Source organism: Haplochromis burtoni, unplaced genomic scaffold (genome assembly GCF_018398535.1).
Source record: "Haplochromis burtoni strain Fernald_Lab_line unplaced genomic scaffold, NCSU_Asbu1 Contig_8, whole genome shotgun sequence".
NCBI lineage: Eukaryota > Metazoa > Chordata > Actinopteri > Cichliformes > Cichlidae > Haplochromis > Haplochromis burtoni.
The window spans coordinates 2,744,691-2,769,152 of NW_024582369.1; the positions used below are offsets into that span (position 1 = coordinate 2,744,691).

Here is a 24,462-nt window from a genome sequence, read left to right on the forward strand (position 1 = left end):
TAGTTGTTGTCTTTTGGGATGGGGATGGGGATTACTATTACCATTACTATTACTCTCCTGAAAGTGGAGGAGTCTGGGAAACTTTTTGTCTCTCATTAAAAAGTTACATATAAATTAGGACACATAGTTTTTGTTGTTGTAGCTCTTTGTTTTGTCTTGCATGTCAGTCCACGCCGTGTGCATTGTTGCTGTCCCACATCCACAGCATCCAGTACTGTTGCTTGGTGATGCACTATGGTCACTTAAACGTGCGTAATTACGCAAACGTGCTTGGAGATATGGCAGGGTCCAAGTTATTAGCATTATTAGCCTACACATAGGATCCATACATTCTCAAGTAGGTTAAACGTTAATTTAACCTACTTTCCAACTATAGGACGACCTTTGCATCGAACACCTTACCTGATTCCCGAAGACTCCGATGGAGCATGCAGTGGACACTTCCTCTGAACCAAACCACACCGACGCGATTCTAGATGGCATCCCGAGGATGAAGACCTGCGCGAAAGAGCAGCAAAACTGTCCCAGGAATGTCACGTAGAACAGGTTGGGTCTGACGCTGGCCACTTTGATCCACGTCCCCGCGCAGTTGAGCGCCGTGGCGACGAGGGCGATGACCCGGAGCCCTTTTTTGTCCAGCAGCCAGGTTACCGGGAAGATGAAGGGAATGTATGTGAGCATGTAGATCATAGACATCCAGTCTATGGTGAAATCATCGACGCTGTAGAACTTGGTGAAAATGTTGCTGATAATGCTGTACTGTATCCATTGGTAAGAGTTGCTCAGCGAATATAAGCTGAACAAGAAGACGATCACCCATCGTCGGTGGTAAAGACGGGTAGCTTGCAGTCCTTCGCTGCCGTTCCCTTCACTTGAGACGTCGCTGGGCTTCGCAGCGTCGCCCCCCTCCAGCTTGACATGGTTGTCAGAGTCCGCCTTCCACACACTCTGATCCTCGTTTGGTTTAGTGTCTTCCAGCGCTTGTTTCTCACTCATGTTCCTCTAAGTCTCCTCAGTAATACTCATCGGGAATAAACTTGGCACACAGCTGCTGTGGTTTTGTTAACCCACACTCAACAAAAGTGAAAGAACCTGAATTCGCTCTTTTTTCATTGAGGAACATTCAGCGCTTTGGGAAAGTCTAACGTACACGACAGTCAGACCTAACACGATATGTATTCAGCAGCAGAAGCTCCCTTTCCACTCTGTTTGACATAAATATATATGCTTAGAAAGAGAAAAAGTTTTAAAAAGAGGCGAGCTTCCAATGTTTTGCGGCTGTCTCCAAAATCTATGGGTTCATTTCCTCCCGGCTGAGCACTGAAGATATTTTTGGTACCCGAACTTTCACCCAGATCCTGAGAAAGTTAACAAACTTTGAGCTGCAGATGATTTAATGCCAGATTAATAGTTATCTGAAGTTTAGTTTCCCGATCGGTACCACGTGTCGGAGAGCCGGCTACAATAACCCTCCACCCGGACTTAAAAGACCGCGTTGGGATCTTGAAACGAACTCGGTAAGCTCATGCACAAGGGCGGAGTTATTAGATAAAACTCTTCTCTCTCTTCGTGGTATCTGAACACGCTGTAACATCGAGATTATAGACACTAACGCGCGTAATTGCGCGTCATTTGTTCTCTGGTATCTTAGTAGTGTGTGAACTATAAAACATGCTGGTAATCATCACTTTTATTGCAGTTGTTTACTCTAAAAGCATTGCAGATAACATCATTTATTTTGGGCAGGCAGTTATGAAATAACTGGCTGAGAGGTGACACGAGAGGCTCAGCTGTGCTCCAGGACACACACTCACACACACACTCACAAAGTTTTTAAAAAGTAAAGTTATACAGGGAAGGTTTCAAAATACTATGTTCTCCTTAATATAAGCTACTTTAATCGTGCATCTCATTCTGGTAAACAGTGCCATCTAGGGACCTCCAGGATGCTGTCACAAGCTCCTGTGACACCACAGCACCACTGGTGGTGTCACACACTGCTGTCTTAAAGAAAAAAGAGGTCACAGTGATCATCCTAAAAGGCATTACATTTAATAAATAGATCAGCTGGCTCTTCTCACATATCAGCTTTATCAACAGAAGTCAAGACCTTTTGAACGCCAGGTTCCAATTCTTCATCATCAACAATTGCTTTTTTTTTTTGGTACACAGTCTGAAAAACCTCTTTTCTTAGGATCTTGACTTTACATTCTCTTTGTCCACAATCAAATCTGTCAAAAGGTCCTGAGAATTAGCAATCAACAGTAACACACTAAAACAGTGAACAACACAAAAAACAAAAACAAAACGAAAAAACAAAAACAAAACAAGGTGGGTGAGATGATAAAGGTGGCTCTCCTTCACACTAAAAGTATGCAATTTACAAAAATATCGCCTGAGTCACTTCAACATTTATATACTAGGTTGGTTCTTCACTCTGTGTAAACATGGACTGGCTGATAATTCTACTCAATGAGCCATTTAAGTTCACAGATAGATTACTGATAATAAATCAGAAAAGCAGAGAGACGAGCAGAAGCGAAATAAATAATTACAGTTTGGCTGCCATGTGTGGCAGACACGTTGGTCTGTCATGTTACTCTGTGATCAGGTTTTTAACACTGATTGAAATATCTCCAGTCAGTCTCTCTCCATTGAGGTCAGTCGTCTGTTTCGCAGTACATCTTCAGTAGTCAGTTGGGAGGGGGAGGGGGTTAGCGCTGGTAGTGTGGTACAGCGATTTGCTGGCGGTGGTGCAGGGCCAGTCAAAAGTTTGGATACACCCCAAACTTTTGGCTGGTGCTGTAGCTGCTGTGATGAGGAGGATAGAGGAGGTCCGGGGTCTGAGGAGCCAGGCCGGTGCACAGAGGTTCGTGGCTGCTCAGCACAGACGACAGATACTTGGCCTCCTCTGTCAGCTGCTTCACCTCCTTCCTCAGGGCGGCATTTTCCTTCTCCAGGTTCTCACTCTCCTGGAAACACGAAGGGAGGGGATGTTAGAGCAGAGCTGCTTTATTTACTATAAAAGTGCGTGCTTTTTGTGTGAGGTTAAGTTGGACAGCATAAAGGTGATGGTCTTTACTACTTGTTCATGAAAAAGCCACAACCACATATCCTGCTTCCGCGCTGGTGTTTTTGCATGTTTTAGTGCACGGTATATTTTAACCCCAAACATTTCAAAAGGATATTGCAGGCCATTTTTAATAGTCCATGTATGAATGTGCTGGATGGTTTGTCTACCATTCGATGTAGAACAGAAGAGCGCAACAGCTTTGCAGAATCATTGTCCACAGTGGATGGCCTGACTTTAAATCTAAGCCACGATTAGATTGTCATTAAACTGACATACTTTCATACATGCTCAGTTTAGGGAAATTGAATAAGCTTATTGATTCCCTTAGGCCAAGGGTGTCAAACCCAAGGCCCAAGGGCCAGAATCGGCCCAGCAAAGACTGCAATCCGGCCCACTGGACAGCTTTGGAAAATGTTAAGGAGGGCATACATTTTTAAACTTTTAATCCTTTTTTTAATAGGTTTTACACCTTTTTCTGCTTACAAAGACCTCCCCACTGCGACTCAAATTACACCAAAGTAGTTAAATAATAAATAAATAAATGGTAGAAAAGTTCCTGTTTGTCACTGTTTATTGTAGAAATTACAGTTCTTAAAAAAATGTTTTTGAAAATCCAGTCACAAACACAAATATAAATATTGGATAGTCTGGGCAGTGAGCCCAGAACTATTTCTGTAACTTTACACATTTATCACATAGTGTGCTGTTAAAATTACACTTCTTTATCTATATTTAAGATATCTCAGGGATTAAATGTGTAGTTAAATGTCTTTCCACTAACAGAGAGGGTTAAGATCACAGTGATGCCTTACGCCATCATCAGGTCAGAGTTGGAATTTGTTTAATTCTTTTCTTTATGATCAACTTTTATGTTAGGAAATGATGCCTGGATTAAATATGGTGAGTAGTTGAATCATTAAACTATTTCAACCTTTCAGCACAAAGACTGCGAGCACAGTGAAGCAACGAGTCCACAGTTCAAGTAGGAAAACAATTTTATATTATAAAAAATGCTAAAACTGTGGCATCCCTGCCTGTTTCAGTGATCATTTGTAATGGGCCAGTCAGTAAAAGTGTAAAAGTAAAAGCATGTTGTTGCCACTTGAGATAAAGTTGTCTCTATTTCAGTACTGAAATGAATAGCTTTGGTTACTTAGGAGTTAGTAAAACATGAAATATCTACAACATCTACATTGCTTTGTTCTAAAAGTAGAAATATTGGTGGCAACACTGCAAAAAGAAGAAGGAAAATAGACAAAAATACACATTACCCTGCTACATTGCCCTGCAACTATTGATTGAAACTGTGTGCAACTTGCACCACAGTGTGAAAAGGTACATTTCTGACATTTTTGGGTGCCACATTTTCCAAAACAAGTGGAAAGAAGGTGTCTTTCTAACCGATGATCAGTTTTTAGCAAGTAGAGCAAAAGGTACGTCACTGCTTGATACTTTTTTCTCTCTTTCTTTTCATTCGTTCTTTTTTTTTCACCTTTGTGTGGGAATTGTAGGAGAGAAATCTTCCACTTGGTTAATTAAAAGGTCATCTCACCATGGCCAAAAGATCACAAAGCTGAGCTGTGAGTCCTTACTGTCACAGAACCCTTGGGCAAACCCCTGTACTTGCGTCACTTAGCCAAATACGGCCCACTGCTATCAGTGTTTTACAAGAAGTGACTGCCTTTTTCTCCCCTCCTGCCCACGACATGTAGCACTCGAGCTCATTTACAAAGAAGAAAAAAATACTACTGAAGAAACAGGAAATAAGCCACAGTGTCAAAGAGAGGGAAAATTCACCTTCCTGTTTATCTAGCGAGACGATGAAAGTAAAACCACAGGCTATATTCTCTGTGACTGACGGGTTTAAAGAGATTGATAATGTGTACCGTACTTCACAGGAAGGATTCTCACATATTCAAATCAGCTACACTGGATCTACTACAGCCTACGGTGTGGCTTTTTTTGAAGGTCAAAAATCTCTTCTGCTCGTCTGATAAAGTTCACTGAAACAGCTGCTCTTGACACATTACTGTGAAAGAGCTCAGTGCCGCACGCATCTTCTTTTCTTGAACGAGGAAGTCACATGGCGAGTGGTTACGTGATCAGTGTTTTGAAATATAGGTTGATGTAAGAAATGACACCTTGTTGAGCTAGTGGAAGTGTTCAATGGGTCACTGGTTGCTTTTAACATAACAGAGCATCCAGCTGCGCATCCAGCAGAAATGTGCTGACTACCCACTCTAACGTTAAAAAGAAAAAGAGCTATAAAAGATCAAACAAATAAAGCGGTGAACAAAAGGAGTCAAGCGTGAACGCACTCCTGTCGTCATACACTGTGCTGCAGTCTCTGATGCTCGTTTCTGCTGTGAAAAGGGAGTGATTGCCCACACGTGCTAATTTATTCCTTAAGCTTCTGAAAACACACCGAACAGCGTCCAAGTGTGCAGCCCAACAGAAGCCATGACACATCGCCACATGGTCAGGTAGCATTTTGTAAATATAGTACAAATCCACTCCCAGAGGCTTCAAAGGGCTGCACGGACACTTAGAAAGCGCTGCAGTCTGTTGCAGTACTCAAAATTTCTTTCCATTTGTGCTATGGAGTTACACTGGAGGTTGAACAGTTGGCAGGGCATTGCATAGCAAAAAACACCCCTGATGCTTTCATCATTATTCACAGAGATAGGCTGAATTAGCAGCTCTGACATACAAGGAGTGTTAAGTTTATCCAGTCAATCTGCAGTTATTGATTTGAAACCAGCATAGCAGACTTGTTTTCAGCATGTCCTGCTGAGACATCTGTTCGCGTTGTGTTGCTTTGAGGGTGTTAAGTGTGGTGGAAGGTGTCCTTACCAAGTGAAGGCTGTCAGCTTTTTGAGTTTGCCTCAACCTGCTCTTCTGGGCAGCGATTCGATTCTTCTCGCGGCGCATCACCTTCTTTGGGTCGTCTGAGCTCTGAAACAAAACAGCAGGCCCTCAGTTAGTGTGTTTGTGCAAATGACACAGAGGCCACCAGACGTCTCCTGAGCCTGAAAGAGTGAATCTGCGAGAAGCTCGGTAAATAGTTTGTGCTGGATGCTCTAGCCGGGGTGTGAAAATGATAGTTCAGGGAAGACTTGCCTAACATCACACCTAATGTGCAAGGGCAGGGTCGGGGAGTGGCTGAGTCATCGGTTAGCTATAACGCACACCCTGTTTCATGTCCTGAACACTCGATTTTCTTGGTATCATAATAACTAATCAATTTCAAAATGCTGAGTCGGTTGGACATCAAAGAGATAAGAAATGTAGTATCTAACCTCGTCTGAACGTCTGTTAGCACCTCTCTGAAAATCCCCCAGACAACCAGCGTTGCTCACAGAAATAACTGAATTTAGATGATCAAAGTTATTTCCATGCCTTGTAGAGTTAATACGTCGCTTGAGCGCTCTATTTCCAGAACAGGTTTGAGCAATAGTGAACACTAGAGACTGACACATGTGAAACCAGCCAGCACCAAGGGTAATGGGCAGCTTCTCCCATGCACAGAAATGCACAGTACATACTGTATTTAACACGATGTCTGTTCCCAACAGCTCTCAGCTCTCATTCGCAGTTTGAGGACTTGCAAAAACAATGGAGTCCCACTACTTGGGCAAAGTGGTGCTGAGTTTTTTTCTTTTTTTTGCAATTCACAAAAGCCTACACTTGCAGCGAGTCATGCCTCCAGCCCATGTGTGCATGTGAGACACTCTGAGAAACTGTGAAAAGAGCCAGCAGAGACAGGATGGGTGTCTCTAGTGGTGGCCTTGGTTGCTGCCCACAAAAATATGCATGAAAGAATGCAGCCAATCAAAGGTGCGTGTTTAAAACATACCCACACGAGTACATCCAGAGATGTTAAACTAAAATCGCTCCGACAACACCGGGCACATCCTCGTAAAAGTAAACGAACCATGCACACTTACCTGTCTGCTTCCAGGTGATGGGGACTTGTAACTTGTGTCATTGCTGTCAGAGCCCTGCGCCATAGCCGACTGTAGCGACTGAAACTTTGTGTCTTTGTCCACTTCTGCTTTGTGTTTTTGAGTGTGTGTGATCTGGTGAAGTGTGTGTCTGTCTGTGTGTGTGTGAAAGAGAGAGAGACAGAACGCGAGAGTGAGAGCCTTTGTAGCCGTACGAGCGCTAAGAAGAACTTGGCTTACCACGAGCACTGAGTCGCTTTCTTCCCTCTTTTCTTTTCTTCTCTGTCCCTCCTCCCTCGCTCTCTCTTTCTCGCTCTCTCTCTCTTACTCTCGCTCTCTCTCTCTCTCTCTCTCTCTGATACTAGCTGTCTACCTAATTAGACGTACTGATGTAGTTTCTGGTAAGTTGCACTAGACTGGAAGTCACATGTCTGTTGGAAAGTTAAGGCGAGCAAGGCAATTGTGTAAAGTCCAAAAAAAATAACACAACCAGAGCTTAACTCACTCCTTGAATACATTATCAGTGGATGCTCACAGCCTCACAAATGAATTACCCAGTTTGACAGAACTAAAAACTTGTTTGTTTGGAAGTAGCACAATTGTCAGGTTATCACAAAAATAACACATTAATCTTTACACAAGTGTGATTATGTCTGGGTAGTGGGGATGTGTGTGTTTGTGTGTGTGTGGGGGGCGTACATGTGTGTTAAGCTGGCATTATGGGCTTCCTCTTTTTTTCTTTCTTTTTTCTTCTTATTTCTTTTTGTTTAGCTGTCACAGATATGAAGTTTCGACTTAGTCCTCAAGAGACTGCATCCCAAAACTCCACATGGATGACTGGGCTGTGAGTATTTACACATGCTTCATGGTAATTTCCAGAACTGTGCAGCACTTGCTGGCTTGCGGCTCACCAGCTGCGAAATAGGTAAGGTGATGTCAAGTGTACTGGCAATGAGAAATGCCCAAGGGGCTCCCCAATGCCCCACTCAGAATTCTCTCACAGCCGTTTACTCTAAACGAAGATGTTTATGTGCAAAGAGTGGGGGATCTTTCAGAAAATGTACAATTTGAGGAGGGGGAACATACTGGAAGTAATGTTTTTTTACTCACACTATTACTGTAATAGAAAAGAAAAAAAAATCACACACGCTTTTGTTTAAGCGTCCAACGCAATCCATTTAAAACTGAGCTTTTGGCTCATTTAAGGCATGCGGTGCCCTTTACTCGTTAGTCCTTTTCTTGTTTGCCCCCATCACGAGACAGCATTTGGTCGTGCAAGAACAAGATTTTCTTGTGAGAAGAAGGGAAAAAAAAGGAGGAAAAAAAAGAGAATCAGGACTAAAACAGCTTTGCTTGGCAGAACAGTCCTCCCACACAAAAACATGTTCCACCATCACAGGAATTTTGAAGAGCTTGGGCAAGGGCAGACATTTCTAATACTTGGCATTTAACGCTGTCCAAAAGAGTTGAGGCTGCAAAAGAGAGAGAGAGAAAGGAGGAAAGCTGCTTTGTCAAATTAGGCTTAAACCAGGGCGAACACATATTAGTTTAAAGATCGTTTTTCACAGCTTGGACGCAGTACAGCCCGAACCCTCAATGACCCACTGTTGCTGGGAGTGTAGGGATGCTCAGAACCACCCCCAAATCCCGCCGTATCAATTTTTAAACATTGAGTGAATGATTTAAAAAATGTGTAAAAGCTTTTGAAATATCTTTATAACTGTTGTTTGTATGTCTTGCACTAATTCTGCTGCTCGGTGAGGCTCACAGAAGTAGCAGAAGGCTTGATGGCGCCTGTATTAAACTCAAGCTTTGCACTTGATCACATAACATCCAGTGTGAGTAAGAGTTCGTAAAAAAGAAAAAGAAAGAAAGAAAAGCGACAGCTCGTAAGGACAGTTTTGATGAATTTTAATTACTGCTCTAAACAATACTCCCTCCTCTTCATCGGGACTCCCTTACTTGGAAAAACCCCAGACAGGCCATTTATTTCAAATGCAAACTGCGATACCCTCATTTGTGGTCTACCTTCCTTGGAAATGACCGTGGGAGGTTTCTAATAATCACGAAATACATGTAAGGGATAATTAGGCAAACGACAAACGTGACAAATAATGGTTAAATATTTAATTCAGAATAAAGGCCGATTATGAGTCATTTCAGTGAATGTGTCAAGTCCAGTTTGAGAGAAATATTGCTCTTATTTTCTTGTTCTTTGGCCCACTCTTTCTGAGTTTTACTGTTATGCAGGCGTGAATTGTATCAGCCACTCGTTGTTTACTTACTTAGTAACTTTTTCGACATTTGAAAAGTAAAGGGCTAAAAACAAGTGAGTTTTGTACTGGATTTCTGTTATGTTACAAGGATTTGAGTTTCAAACATATTCCACCTGTTTGCCATGAAAAAATAAAAAAACATGGCGATAATGCTGCATATACTTGAGGCTGTACTTTGTTTCGAAAAGACTGAACTATGTAATATTGTATTTTTTTGAAGGGGTGGAAGGGTAGGGCAGTTGTTTTAGGTCATTCAAGACATGAGTCAGTCTTATAAATCAAGAACTGCCTAAAAGTTGATGCCCAAATATTGTAATTTTCCATCTGTCATAACTACTGTGCAATACAAGTGAAATCATAAAATGAGGCGATCACTTCCTCCTGCTGGGAACTGACACCAAGGACTGTCAGTCGCTGTTGTTTTAAATGAAAGACGTGTGGACAACAATACTGTCAGTTAAGGTAGGTATTAAAAAAAGAAGAAGAAAAAAATAACAATTTGTTCTTCTATTTCCATCACTGTCACTCATCGTTATTTTTAATTAACTTAATTTGTTGAACAGTTCTTTAACTGGAATCGTCTCACATGGATTTGTTGCAGTACTGATATTTGCGGCTAACCTCCAGGTGGAGGTGGTGTAGGACAGGCAGAGCAGCTTGTTTGTGAGATAAAAGAAAGGCTGATGAAACTCATGAATGATGGAAAATGATGTGTAATGATGGTTTTTGTCGTGTGAGTGGTTTTAAAAAGACCGAGTTTTGCTATCTTGCTCAGGCTGACGCTGCTTGTGTGATGTCATCGGCACCCCGCAGAGAAGAAAAAACAAAAGGGTAAAACAGTCGCAACATCCAAGTCATTAATTTGTTTGTGTGCTGATCTCATTGAGAGTCCATGTTTTATTCAAATACAACAAATACAGCTGAAAACGAAATATTTAAAATGAAGCTCAAAGGCCACATAGGAGATTTCAGAGGCTCGCTGGGCTTTTGATGTGTTAAAGGTTTAAAGTGTCCCTCTCCTAACAAACGAACTGGAAGTTGACATAAATGTCAAACAAGCTGTTTGTCCCTCATGGGAAGATTTCTGGTCAGGTGAAAGTCAGGGAACTTACTTGCGTGCGTGTATGTGTGTGTTATGCCAAGGTATGTGGGTTGTGCCCATGAAGATTATGCCAAATCTTCTCTGTCAGTGGTGTTTAAATGTTATTTATAAGTAACTGTTATTTAGTGGAGTTGAAATGTTGAGTGTTCAATGAGTGGGTTAAACCCTAAAGGGTAAGTAAAGTGCAGTTCACCAGACAGTGAGGGTTTTTTGTTCTGAAGAAAAAAAATGTTTGTGCGCTGACAGAAACAGAATAAAACACAATGAAGGCGTTTATAGAAAATGATTACTTAATTAATAATGACCCCAGAGCACTGATGAGACTCAGCACTAATGTTATCTGGTAGTTTATGAGGGAAGTCACCAAGACCAGCTAAGAACAACTGTAAGGTGTCATCTAAGAACTTTTCAAGTGATCCTGAATCATCCATTACTTATGCTGCTGTAGGCTCATGCTACTGCAGGACTTAAAGTTTTGTCTTCTCTCTGATTTAGTCTGTCTCTCTATGCTTTCTTTGCTCTTTCCTCTCACCCTCCAGCTGGTCACAACAGATGGCTGTGGCTCCCTGACCCTGGTTCTGCTGGAGGTTTCTTCCTGTTCAAAGAAAGTTTTTCCTTCCCACTGTCGCCAAGTCCTTGCTAAAAGGTCATTTAAAAATGATTTGGCTTTTTCTCCACAATAAGGTGGGATCTACACCTTACAGTAGCAAGTGCTTTGATGCGACTGTTTGATTGTGATTTGGTAACTCAAGCATCTGAGATCTTTCTTAGGTTTTACACCTGATTTCAAGACTTTCTTTTGAACTTGTGATTAAAGGCTGCAAATCGCAGAATTGTGTACAAGTAATTTCATTTCTAGCGGACCCATTTTATGTTTCCTCAATTGAACAGATGTTCCAGACAAAAAGTTGTGAGAATAAATTTTCTACTTTGAGTTTGTCTCCACCTGTGGGCCAGCAGGAGTATTGAGGGTGGAGGCTGTAGTTGCCGCTGTGCTGCAGGTGGAGGTGGTATAGGACGAGCAGAGCAGCAGGTTTGTGAATGTTTTTGACGTAAATGAAAAAGACAAAGACGTGCTGATGAGGCTGCTGTGTGATGTAGAGACAGGTATAATGATGTGTATAAAGATTGGGTCTCGCTGTATTGCTCAGGCTGAACTGCAGCGTCTATTCACAGGCGCGATCCCACTACTGAGCGACACGGGGGCTTTGACCTGCTCCGTCTCCGACCTGGGTCGGTGCACCCCTCTTTAGACGACCTGGTGGTCCCGGGCTCCCCCAGGATCACCATATCGATGCCGAACTTAGTGTGGACACCCGATCGACATTGTCCGCTGCAGCTCAGAGCTCCTGAGCTCAAACGATCCTCTAACCTCAGCCTCCCGGTAGCTTGGATTACAGGCACGCGCCACCGCACCCGGCGAGAAATACGCACGCTCACAGAGCTTTTAACTGTGAGTCATGTGACGTCACCACGAAGCCGCGACAGAGCCGGTGTTGTACCAAAACGTGATCGTCTGCCATAAAGTGATTTCCGGTGTCTCTCTGTCTCTTTCATGTCTCTCTCTATGTATATGTGGAATGTCTTTGTTTATATTGTCACTATATTGTATTCAATAGTATTTATAAAGTGATTGCACATAAAATGAAGAAATCCCTGTTCTGCAAGTTCCTTTATGACTGTGTTACTGAACCTACATTATACTCAATCCAGTGCTTTTTTGGTCACTTTAAATATCTTTATAGAACTATAATGCAACTTCAGCTGCCCATTAATGTCAACGACACATTCTAGCTGATAAATAAAGGAAACAAAGCCACAAAAGCCAAAAACTGATTCCAGGTTATACCTTCTGCAAGGAATGTTGTCTTAGGCTCAATAAGACGCCATATCATTCCTTATTGATATGTTTGATGTATGTTTCACAGATTATAATTCAACAAGTCATTCACATGAGTGCCACATCCCTGATCCAGAATCATGATCAAAAACATTGATGTTTATACTTTTCAGAGTCACAAAAATTATGTCTCATTATTACTGGTTAGTCAGCTTGTTTTCCACAATCATAAATCAACCAGTACATCTATACAGACGTTTTGAATTTGAGACATTGCCAAATTTATTTTAAACCTTAAGAAACGCCCAAAGCACAATTACTAACAGGGTAATCTCTATAAACAGATATCTGCATATGAATGTGCACAACTAAGATTGCTCAGTGGCACCTGTAATGCAAGTTTTGGAAAGAACTCTAGAAACACACTTAACTTTAGAAATAAACCAATTGCACAGGATATCCTCCACCATCCTGCTATAACACAGGCCAAAAGACACAATCATAGGTCTATAGTCACCAGGTGAATGAGAGCAGGTTTGGGACTATTTCTGTATTTAAATGATTGGTAATAAGTGGCTTTCACACTTTAGAAGGATGCAGGTGTTATTGCACACAGCTGCAGTGCTGAAGGTGCCTTTAGCTCACTGACTGCATGTACAGATTTTACAGTCTGGTTGGATCCGTGCGTATTTAATAAAAACAACTGCAGACTTTATAAAGTCTTTCCAGCAGAATTTTGATAAGCAAAAAAAGGTCAAACATGTTCGCGTTTCATGCTTTTTCAGTGTATGTTACTGCACGATACGTATGACTTGCCTTACCTTCAGTTAAACCGATCAAGGTCGGTGTCCCACCAAAGTACACGAATAGCATGAGCAAAATGATGATGTGAAACAGATTTTTATATAACTGTATTTATTATTTTGACAGCATGACCCACAAAAAAACTTGACTCCTCAACTTAAAAAACTATTTCCTTTAAAATCACTCCAAACAATGCATTAAAATAAACTGAAACATTCGGTAAATGAAATATTGACAGCCCACAGACACAAGGACTTTCCACAGCTTCAAACGCTGACCGTCGGGCTTCTGCCGTAGTCTCTGTACTTTAGCTGCGAGGGGAGAAAGACCGTATTTATTAGGTGCATCATCTAATTAAACACATAATGCTGAATTAAATATTAAATGATGGTCTTTATCTGAGTTGCATTATCTGTTCACCTGCTCTGTGCTTTTGTCCACTTCAGGGCGTGCCTTGGAGGCACGGTTGTGGTCGGGTGGTAGAAGGTACACCCGGCTCGTTTACACATCGCAGCAAAGCGACACGGCTGTAGTTAAGAAGGAGGGAAAAGAAAAAAAATCAGATTCGCTGTGAATCTGAAAGCGATCAGTCTGCGTTGTACAAAAACAGCTCTTGTGCAGCGTTTTTACCTTGGGATGATAAAATGGACAGTCCATCTTCTTGCACTCTGGGAAGAAGCGACAGATGCTGGTAGGCTGGGTCTGCTGCACTGCTGCAAACATAAGGGTCAAGGATAAGCTATCAGGATGATTATGATAGTTTAGAAACATGGAAGTGCTATGGATACGTAAAAACAGTGTCACATTAAATGCCTTTGAGGGAAAACAATAAGGACTTCTTTGTTGTAACACTGACATCATTAAAAACAATTTTTTGGGGAGGAAATCAACAATGATTCATTCGAATACTGACGTGGGCCACTGTTCAGTTTTTGTGAGACCGTTTTAAATTCACACGGGAATACAACTTCAGCAGATGCCAAGTCAGCTCAACACCAAGGACAACAGAAGTGAATGTACTGTTACCCAGTTCTCAGGGCCATCCTCCCACAGGGAGGAGCATTTAAATTCTCTGCCCTCTTTCTAAGCCCAACACACGCTTTCACCTTTAGTCTAAAAGGGAACAGCAAGGTCCTGTCTTATCTTCTCTAATCAGATTTTTTTTTTATAAAAGCACTGGGGGTTTCCACAGACGCAAGCACAAGATGCCTGATAGAGAGTCGGGTCAATGCACTTGACAAAGATCTACTCTGCATGATTATTTTAAACCTTACCAACAGACTGACCTGATGAATAGATAATCTATATCACAGGTGTAGATTAGCCCGGCAAAGACTTCAGATCTGTATCTTTTAGGTTAGGTCTACTTTATTCAGAATAATGCAACAAAACTGGCTGAAGATTCAAGCGTTTTACATGAGTAAAAGGTAATAGTAGGAACGCATTCTTCCTCTGCTAACTTTAAACAGATTAGCTTCACTTTCTATCTGCACACCACCAGTTTTTTGTGTTTTGTTTTTCATCAAGTAACCGTATGTGAACTTGCTTGAGGTAATTTAGGGAAACTTTTAGTGGATCCACAATAGCTGAAAATGTTTAAACTACTAATTGCTCTCACAGAATTTAGCCAGAATCCCATCAGTGAACAGGAGGCTAGAAGAAAACCCAGCATAGGTCAAGCTGGCGAGAGAGTACCTGGTCTGGGTGGAGGAGGTGCAGCCGTGCTCCTGCGGCTCACATGAGTGAAGGGACAGTCTGGCTTTGTACACCTGGCGTCATATTTACAATTTGGATGCACAAAAAGGCATTTATCCCCAAATTTGCAGTTTGGAAAAGTCCTTAAGGAAAAAAGCAAAACACATGTAATCAGGACTTATGACTGAAAGTGAAAAAAAAATACCCTAAACAATCATTCTTATTGCATTTAACATAGCTACTTACTTGCACTGTGTTGTTGGGTGATGATACAGACACTCATCCCCACTTTTGCACACCGGCCAGAACTTGCATCGCTCCATGACCTTTTGTTTTTTCAAAGGGACCGCATTCTCCTCTGCCATGTCAATGTCCATCATCTCATCTGTCAACAGGTAAAAGGACAGGACTAAAGAGGCTAAAACTTGGCTTTAAAATGCAAAACAAAAATAAAATAGCTGATTATCATATCACTTTAATAACTCCGCTGAGAGCACACACACACCTTCTGATGTGATGCCTCCCTGTAACCTCTGAAGGACGCTGACTTTGGGCTCTCTGTGGGCATGGCTCGCTGCGTCAGGTACGTTCGCAGGTGGTCTCACATCTTCCAGGTCAGTTTCACAGTCTGCAAGGTTACCAAGCGGGCTCGGTACCCCATCTAATGTCACTATGAACTTCGGGCTGGCAGAGTCACCTCTCTCCTTGCTAGGGTAAGTCAGAAAAGCAGAACAGATGAAATGACAATCCAGTAATAGCACAAATGTCTCGTTATTTATACAAAGACACAGGCCTGTACTATGAAACAGGATATGGTCTTATCTTCGTGGTTAACTCTGGGTTTTCTGTACTACAAAGGTGGTTCACTTCTTTTCGAGGTACATCCTCGTAACATCGTCAACAGAAAGAATGGCACCACCTACTGGCCAATCAATAGCATCACCATTAAATAACACTGTAATAAGTGATCCTTAAATAGTAAACTTATTTGCACTTCCTGCTCACCTTACATCGCACTTACATGAGCCTACATTTGAATTCTGTTTTCATTTATCATTCATTACTCTCAGACCATTAAACACTACCGAGACTGCAGGTGAAAGAACAGAAAATAAAACTGCGCTTTAAACATTAATTCAATGAGATACTTGATTATAATCCACCAAATTCTCCTGTAACTTAATGATTTTTTTGAATTTTTGCTGCTTTTCTTTCCTGCTTCACACATCTATACAGTATGGATAGTACCACACTTCTATAAGTGCTTTTCCTCTCATGTGCACACACACACACACACACGCTGCTGCTTTGTCTGCAATGTATGTTTCAGATCTTCATATTTTTGTAATGTTATAGATTTATCATCATTTATAAAATCAGTCGCTCTGCTGCCAGGACACAACGATTGATCAGATGTCAACAGCACCTGTTTTATGAGAACTCATTGCGTTGACAACCAACTTTGTGCCACTACTCAGTCCATTCCACTCATAATGGAAAGACACCTTGTGTATGCCACCTCAGTAAAAATACAAACATACAAACCTGGTCTGGACGGTGCGTGGTACAGCAGACAGGACTTGCTGCTGATTTCCAACTGGAGATTCTCCCACTTGTGGTCGACTCATTATGAAAGAACGCGTATCAAATGTCTTCACTTCACCGCCTGCAGTGACCTCCACCCCTAGAAGCATGACAGATTGAAAAAAATATGTAAATAGAATTTTGGGAGCTATCAAGTGTTTTTGGGAAGACTCATTACTTCTCAATAGTTTTGAAACTTTCTAAAGTTGCATGGAATATCATTCGGAAATCGCTTGTCTAAAACTAAAACTCACCATATTCATTTGGTTCTCCTCTACCGCTGCTCTCCAACTGAAGCCGCGATGCTAACGATCTGGTTGGAGCTGGAATAAAATGTATTAATTAAATAAATAAATAAAACAAACAAAACAGCACTTTGAGAACCTCAAAGTTTTTTAAAATTGTTACTTGCCTGCCGAAGTCAACACACATCTAATTATACAACTATTTCATTACTATGCTGTTCAGTTATGATGATCCATAGTTCTGCTATACACTAATCATCCAAATAAAAACCATCCGGGCTTGTGACATACACAAAATATATATATAGACATAAATAATTATGGTCATCTGCTCCTTCAGCTACAAAACATCAGACATAGGTTGCAAACAGACATATACTTGTGAGCTAATGAGACTATGTGATCATCTGTGCGCATGAAACTCTATTATATATACCAGATGTTCTGGAGGGAGGTAGATCTGTGGCGGTGTAGGTCTGCACCCGGGGCGCCAGGCTGTGGAGGTGCTCCTGGACTAGCTGGATGGCTGCACTCATCTCCTCATTGCTGGCGAGACGAGTACGAGGCGCCACAGGAACAGTCTGTTTCTGTGGTACTGCGGGGAAAGGTCAACGTAAGAGAATGACACAAACAACAATGGAAAATCAGCTTAACTTACAGGATGTTTGTGGTTAAATGTACGACAGTGGGAACGCACTTGTTGGGTAGGTAGTCGTTTTGGTGATTGAGTCCTGTGCCTCAGAGATGGCTTTCAGTATCAGATTTCTGTTGGCTTGCTTGGCTGGTGGGAGAGTAGGTCTGAAACAATACAAACCTCAAAACTGTTAGAGCTCAGCAAAGCGCAAAATTGATCATCTGTGACTCACTTCTTAAGCTTTACTGCAAGAAAACACACATGTGGTTTGGGTACACACGACCTACAAAAGTCCCATAAATAAAAGCATCCACGAGGCAGATAAACATTACCTTACTTAACCGTTTTCTTTCCACAGTATAAACCCAACCCTGAGGTTAATATGACATCAAGTGTTCATACTGACTTCCGTTCTGGTTTGGAGGGGAGGGACACTCTACTGGAGAGGCCTCTGCCACTGTAGCTGCTTTCGTCCTCGTCCACATCGTCGCTGTCCTCGTCTGCATCTCGGTTCACTCTTACGACAGAACTCACTACCGGTGCCTTCCGCTTCCTTGAAAACTCTTCTTGCTGAACGGTGAAAGCAAGGCATTATTACTATATCCAACTACCTAACACACCGTCACCAGAAAATGAGCAAAATAAGCACTCTGATAATACCTTGTTGGATCCAGTTCTAGAGGTTCTGCTGGTTCTGCTGCCCTGCTGCCTAGCATGAAAGGACGCTTCCGCAGAGCTTACTGATGTGAACTGGCCCTGACCGGGTCTATAGATATCAGCGCTGTGTCTGCTAGCTGCTCCGTGTGTACGACTGTGGTTGGTGCTGATTTCTAAAGGCTCGTCAGCGATGAGGTCGTCGTCCATCTCTGGTTTGATGTCAAGAACTGCCTCCGATGGGAGCGGCTCCACCAGGGGCCTAACACTGGAGGAGAGCTGTGAGGAACCCTTTTCCAAGGTCCCCCTCCTGATAACAAACAAACAAACAAAATACAAGAAAAATGTAACCACACTCAAACACACTTCTTGGTCTGCTCTGACCAAAGACTTTCTTTGTTGATGAGTACTTCTTTGTTCCAGTAAATAGTCATTTTTAACATCATAATACTTTCTGGGGGAAATCCGGACATGCTTTTGTGTTTTGTGTGAATTATCACTGACTTACATCATAAAAAAGTATAACAAAAACCTTAAACAGTACAAATAATACAAACACACAGAAGAACTGAGCCACCATTTATGAGACCTTCCAAAGAGGAAATGGATATTACCACAGTTAAACTTGGAAAAATAGTGGTTGGAGACCTCAGCATGAGCAAAATTATCCCAAACAATGAGCAATCAATTCACAATTTGCTTTAAGTTACTACATAGATTTTCCTGCTGAAGCATAATTTGGAAATTAGGGGGCAACCTGAGAAACTACTGCGTCAGGTACCTGCTCTCATGTGCAGAGCTGGATACACGGGCTTCTGTCCTATCTCCTCTTAATTCCTCCGCTCGGCCGTTTTCACCTACAGATAATCGGCTCTTCCCGCTCACAGTAGCGCCGTCTGACTGCAGCTGCTTGAGGGATGCGGGCTCTGAGAAAAACAGAAACATGAGCAATGCTAAACTCCTGAGCCTCACATGTTCATAAAAAAGACAAACTTCCCATTGCTGGTTAAAAAGTGCAGAGATGTATTGAACGCAGCCGGGCTTACCTGCTGCAACAGATCTTAATTTCTCCAGAACACCATGAAGCCTAAAAATGAAGAAACAAAAACAAAGTTAAGGCAAAAAGGTACAACTTTCTTTCATATTTTACATATTCAGAGCGCTCTGAATACTCCAGGAGAGTAGAAAAGCGCTATATAAGAACCAGTCCACAAATAAACAATATAATCGCACCAGCTTGTGAATTTCATCGTGTTGTTTCCGAGGAAGAGCGAGAGGTCGTCGGCCATCTGTTGGGAGGTTTTCTTGTTTGCCACCATCACCATAATATAATCTGGGAGTTCTTCATCTGTGAAGAAAAAGAAACACGCACATCGTGTATGGTAAGACTACACAACCAGGTAACTGCTGTCTCAGAGGTAATCACTGAATATCATTCACGTACCAATATATGCACCAAGCTCCTGAAGCTTTCCTTTGATAGCAGCCTGGAAGAGATTAAAAGTACAACCGGAAGATGTTATTTCAAAAAATTCTAGGTAGCGTAGCTAGCTGCGCTGTTATCATTCAACAACCCAAGGATGAACTTAACGTAGCACTGAGTTTATGCTGTGGAAACTGTTCAAATCAAAAAGAAATTATTGAGTCTATGACGATGCCTGCCGGAGTGAGGTACCAATTCCTCGGCCTTGAAAATAAAACAATAAGTTAGGCTAGGCTCACACATTTAAGCTAGCGAGTCAGTGTTAGCTTGTAGCTCCTTTGTTACGCAAACATTAATCACGCAGACCACTCAGCTTCAACCCGCACTGTTACTCACCCTTATTTTCTTACTAATTTCTGTACCGATTTCCATTATTGTTGTTTGAGTCAAGCGAATTAGTTCTAAAAGAGGCAACTGTTTTTCCAGCTGCACCGCTAAACACCAGGGACAAATGTGACGTAGAATCACGTGACAAATCAAATCAAGGCAACCGAATAGGGACAAAAAGCATACATCTGTCTATCGTATGCGATGTCTTTATGTCTTGGTTCAGCATTTAGAGTAATCACTTTAAGTTGATGCTGGAAAAAGTAAACTTGTTAGTAAAATGTTCCAATTAAAGGAAAGGGTTTGAAAGCGCTGGGTGACCGAAGCTGGGGTGAACCATGCCTCAGTCACAACACCTCTCAGATGACCTGGATGGTCATCAGCAATGTTCCCTCTAATTTTTCATGTGTCTGAGCGAACACACAAACTCCCTGAGCGGTCACTTGGACCACTGTGAGCAACAGCAGACGTGTGCACTGTGGTCACGCCAGCATCGAATCCATCCAAGTCACATGTTTTATTAAAATAATCAAATTTATGTTAGACTACTTTTAATTAACTGCTTTAGCCCACTTACAATGAAATTAAAAAAAAAAAATCTTGTTCATGACCTGTGTAGTATGTTAACACTATTGGAAGTAAAAATAACTTGAACTCCAATTTTGAAAACACAACTTTCTTTTTTTTTTCTTCTTTTTTTAAATAAAGCTCTGACTTGTATTATGAGTATGAGTCTGTATGACGCTGTCATAGCCTGTCAACAACGTTGATTAGCTGCGTATATATGAATGTGAATCGCATTATTGGCTGGACTATGGGATAAGGTGGCATCGTTCTAATCCCATACGGGAGCAGCCAGTCACTTACTGACTAACACTGCAAAACAGAATTGTTAAAGTTTTAATTTCAATTCAGGTTAGGTTCTTTTGTGCGCAACACAGATTTTCTGTGCGCAGAGACCATGCCAGGTGCAGCTTAGAGGTAACATTGGTCATCAGTCCACTCTAAGACGAAAAAAGATGTTAGTACTCTTCCAGGCAGTGCGTGTTCTGCAAAGGTTAGTTTATTCAGTTTTTACACGTTATGGTACCCAGATACACAGACAGTATAAACAGTATGCATAAGGTCCTTACTGCAGGAGTGACCAGATACAATGCTTACAGTACAGTGCAAAAGTAGAGGCAATATTTCGTCTTTATTTGTTGTTTGAAAATTGGGAAATAGGTGCAATGGTTCACTGAAATTGGCAAACTTGTAAGGAAATATAGTAAGGCAATCTAAAAACTTAGTTTAGTTTATATACTTCTAATGAGCTCAAAGGTCAATATTTCTTATGAACAGTGTGTGTGTTTTTCCATCCAGGTATATATATGCAGTGTGTTTGGGATCACAGTCTTGCTGAAAAATGAAGCCTTTCTCAACCATACAACGATAAGTTGCAATGCCAACTTTACAGGTTGTATTGCATTGCTTGCTGCTTTGCTCATTCATAATTCCTATTTAAGTCTGACAAAATCCCAAACACCACTCGCTGAAATGCAGCCTGAAACCATGACAGAGCCTCCATCATGTTTTACACATAGCTGCAGACACTCCCTGTTGTATTTCTCACCTGACCTCCTCCGTACATACTAATGGTGATTTGAACCAAAAATGTCACATCTGGATTCATCAGAATCAGAATCAGAATCAGAATCAGTTTTATTGCCAAATGTTGAGCAGGTTTACAACATTAGGAAATTGCTGCGGTGCTTCAGTGCAAACATAGTGTCATAAATTGCGATTAAATAGACATGAAAAAAAATAAAAGCAGGAATAAGAATTAAAAGTGCTATGTAGAAAGATATGTGCATGAGATATACATGAGATATATACATGAGTGCAGGTGGTGATCAGTGCCAAGCATGTAATGATGCAGTGACACAGCGTAGGGTCATGTGTTTGTGGCGGGGACAGACATGTGGTTATTGTTCATGTGTCCAACAGCAGAGGGGAAGAAACTGTTCTTATGGCGAGAGGTTCTGGTGCGAATGGACCGGAGCCTCCTGCCTGAGGGGAGCAGGTCAAACAGACTGTGTCCAGGGTGAGAAGGGTCAGCTGAGATCCGAGCTGCACGCCGCAATGTCCTGGAGGTGTACAGGTCCTGCAGAGATGGGAGTCTGCAGCCAATCACCTTCTCAGCAGAGCGCACAACACGCTGCAGTCTCTGTTTGTCCCTGATAGTGGCTCCAGCGTACCACACGGTGATGGAGGAGGTGAGGATGGACTCGATGATTGCAGTGTAGAACTGCATCATCGTCCGTGTTGGCAGGTTGAATTTCTTCAGCTGCCTCAGGAAGTACATCCTCTGCTGGGCTTTCTTGATGACGGAGGTGATGGTGGGCTCCCACTTCAGGTCCTGGGTGATGGTGGTACCCAGGAAGCGGAATGAGTCCACAGAGGTGATGGGGGTGTCAGTCAGGATGATGGGGGGGAGTGGGGCTGTGTGCTTCCTGAAGTCCACAATAATCTCCACTGTCTTCTGGGCATTTAGCACCAGGTTGTTGTGGCTGCACCAAGACACCAGACGTTCAACCTCCCTCCTGTAGGCAGACTCATCCCCGTCCGAGATGAGCCCAATATCAGACCTGTTGTCACTGATTTTCAGTCCAGTTCTTGTATAATTTGGCACACTTGAGCCTTTCCTCTCTGTTTCCTTATAAATGGCTTCTTGGCAGACAAATTTCCACCGAGAAGCTTCTGACAAGGTTTCAGTGAACAGTAGATAAATATAGATCAACTGAAGGGTTTGGGTTGCATCTCTTAGGTCATATGTCAGCTCTGTGCTGGATTTATTCCCATTTCTTTTGGATTTGCTGTAGATGTATTTTAGGAGTGCCACTTCTTCTTTTGTCCACTTGTCAAGTTTACTCAGAGCTTTTAAGGACACACGCCATACGCCAAGCTTTAAGCTAACAGCTTTTAGTAAATCATGCACAAAAATACAGGTATAAAAATTAGATTTTATGCCTGTTAGACTTATTTAGGGCGTTTTTCGTAGATTCGATTAAAGAAATTGGAACAAATCATGTGTTTTTTAAATACGCTACTAGTAGCATAGTGCCTAATGGTACAATTTAAAATTGCTTCTTGCTAGTTTGTAGTTCTTTCCTTGAGTTGGTGCCTTTTTATGATCAAAATGTTCAAATGTCACTTTTATTGACAAAAGAAACAACAACAAAAACACTCCTCTAAAAGTATTCATGTACAAGGACTGGACTGAAAATAAACTGAAGTCGTCTTGCTAAGAAAAAGTTAGCAAGATCACCTTAAAAATAATAACTGTAAACTGAGGAGTGGGTGAAATCTTTGTCACATTACTTCAGTGGTTTCCTAAGGTGGGGGGCACGCCCCAAGCTATTGCAGTGGGGGTGCGGTATGAATTAAAAAAAAAAAAGAATGCTTGGACACTGTGCGCATAATGGACAAGTTTTTGACGGGGCTCCCACACAAACGCAAAGCAGAAGATGAAGCATAGCGAAATATGCTTCCAAACCAACTTCCTCCCAAGCCAAAGAGTAGAAAAAAGTGATGAATGAATGATGAATGATAACTCTCCTTTAGCTTCACTTGCACAACGGTGGTGCCAAGGTAGGTATCCCCAACAGAATTTCCCCTGAGTCGGGAGCACGCGCTGGGCTGTCCAAATCACGGACAAACAGTATCCCACAGCTACAGTAAAAAAACCAACAACAACTACACATAAAATTATTACAGCATAAAGATGGTTTGTTTTTCTGTTATGTAAGAGAGGTAGGATTTCATGTTATTGCAACCTGTAATCTATTGCAGTTTATTTTTATTTGTTTAATTGTTTTCAAAAATGTTTAAGGTGTGAAATAAACTGCAATGGAGTTTGAAAAGAAAATATGGGTGGGGGATTTTCTTGTTAAAAAAAGGGGGGGGGGCTAGCAAAAAAAAGTTTAGGAACCACTGCTTTATATAATCTTTACAATATAACAATCAGGCGTTACTTATTTGCTTTTATAATGCAATAAAATGTAATTATATTTGAATCTGTGGTTGGTCTGGCTAGATCAGATAAAGAACCCATACATTTCGTTGTGTACTGAAGTGAAGGCAAACACTTAAGACAAATAACCCTCCCCCAACAACAACAACAACAAAAAAAATCTGTATCCACAAGATGGTGCAAGAGACCATTATGAACAAACACCCCACTGAGAAGGGAAAATCAACCAGTTTGACACACTGAATACTGAACTAAGCAAATACCTACAGTTGTGGTCAGAAGCTTATGAAGAGTCATCATGGGCATGAACGTCATGTAAACTTTGGTCTTTTAATGATTTCTTTGAAGTGTTCTTTTTCCAGGGTGGATGAGTTTAAAAAGCAAGAACTAGGTGCACAATTTTTAGAATTTTCTCTAATCCACACGTGTCAAAAATATACATACAGCCTCACATTTTTCCATGCACTTTTGGTAGCCATCAACAAGCTTCTCGCATAATTCTGGCTGGATATTTGACCACTCCTCTTGGAAGAACTGGTAGAGTTTACAAGCGTAGTGTAACCCCGCTTTATCCATTCCAAACTCAGTTTTGATGTGTGTTTGCGAACATTGTCCTGTTTCAGTACCACTGGCAGCCAAACAGACCCAGAGCGTGATGCAACCACCATGCTGTGTTTTTAGGTTTGAAAGCCTCCCGTTTACGCCTCCAACAATGCCTCAACCTTTGTCTGGTATGACCATAAAACTTTTCTCTAGAAGATATTCGCCTTGTCCATGTGGGCAGTTACA

The 24,462-nt window shown here is 41.7% G+C and overlaps 3 protein-coding genes across 3 annotated transcripts in view; all 3 read right to left on the minus strand.

The window, feature by feature from the left end:
• flvcr2b (FLVCR heme transporter 2b) overlaps nt 1-1,487 on the minus strand; it is a 20,236-nt gene extending 18,749 nt beyond the window's left edge. The window contains exon 1 of the mRNA XM_042226455.1: nt 403-1,487. Coding sequence (XP_042082389.1) covers nt 403-996 — 594 coding nt within the window. The 5' untranslated portion in view covers nt 997-1,487. The remainder of the gene's footprint in view (nt 1-402) is intronic.
• A 176-nt stretch (nt 1,488-1,663) lies between these two features.
• Nucleotides 1,664-7,299, minus strand: batf (basic leucine zipper transcription factor, ATF-like). Its single transcript, XM_005914419.3, has 3 exons — nt 7,021-7,299; nt 5,927-6,028; nt 1,664-2,972 (listed from the first exon to the last, which is right to left on the minus strand). The coding sequence occupies exons 1-3, from the start codon at nt 7,081-7,083 to the stop codon at nt 2,766-2,768; spliced, it is 372 nt and encodes a 123-aa protein (XP_005914481.1). The 5' UTR covers nt 7,084-7,299; the 3' UTR covers nt 1,664-2,765.
• A 5,834-nt stretch (nt 7,300-13,133) lies between these two features.
• On the minus strand, nt 13,134-19,825 carry zc3h14 (zinc finger CCCH-type containing 14). The gene is made up of 17 exons (XM_005914418.3): nt 19,671-19,825; nt 19,296-19,338; nt 19,085-19,199; nt 18,898-18,938; nt 18,633-18,777; nt 17,858-18,161; nt 17,604-17,767; nt 17,261-17,361; nt 17,000-17,158; nt 16,573-16,641; nt 16,280-16,418; nt 15,240-15,442; nt 14,981-15,119; nt 14,735-14,877; nt 13,670-13,752; nt 13,460-13,566; nt 13,134-13,350 (listed from the first exon to the last, which is right to left on the minus strand). The coding sequence occupies exons 1-17, from the start codon at nt 19,704-19,706 to the stop codon at nt 13,347-13,349; spliced, it is 1,995 nt and encodes a 664-aa protein (XP_005914480.1). The 5' UTR covers nt 19,707-19,825; the 3' UTR covers nt 13,134-13,346.
• Between the last annotated feature and the right edge of the window lie 4,637 nt (nt 19,826-24,462).

Bases quoted from the DNA above. Each gene is read 5' to 3' on its own strand.
- batf (XM_005914419.3), bottom strand. From the start codon at position 7,083: ATGGCGCAGGGCTCTGACAGCAATGACACAAGTTACAAGTCCCCATCA. The intron at 6,029-7,020 runs GTAAGTGTGCAT...GTTTTGTTTCAG, and splicing joins CATCACCTGGAAGCAGACAG to AGCTCAGACGACCCAAAGAA. The intron at 2,973-5,926 runs GTAAGGACACCT...TCGTGTTTCCAG, and splicing joins AAGCTGACAGCCTTCACTTG to GAGAGTGAGAACCTGGAGAA.
- zc3h14 (XM_005914418.3), bottom strand. From the start codon at position 19,706: ATGGAAATCGGTACAGAAATTAGTAAGAAAATAAGG. The intron at 18,939-19,084 runs GTGCGATTATAT...CTTCATTTTTAG, and splicing joins ACGATGAAATTCACAAGCTG to GCTTCATGGTGTTCTGGAGA. The intron at 16,642-16,999 runs GTATATATAATA...ATTTTATTCCAG, and splicing joins ACCTCCCTCCAGAACATCTG to CTCCAACCAGATCGTTAGCA.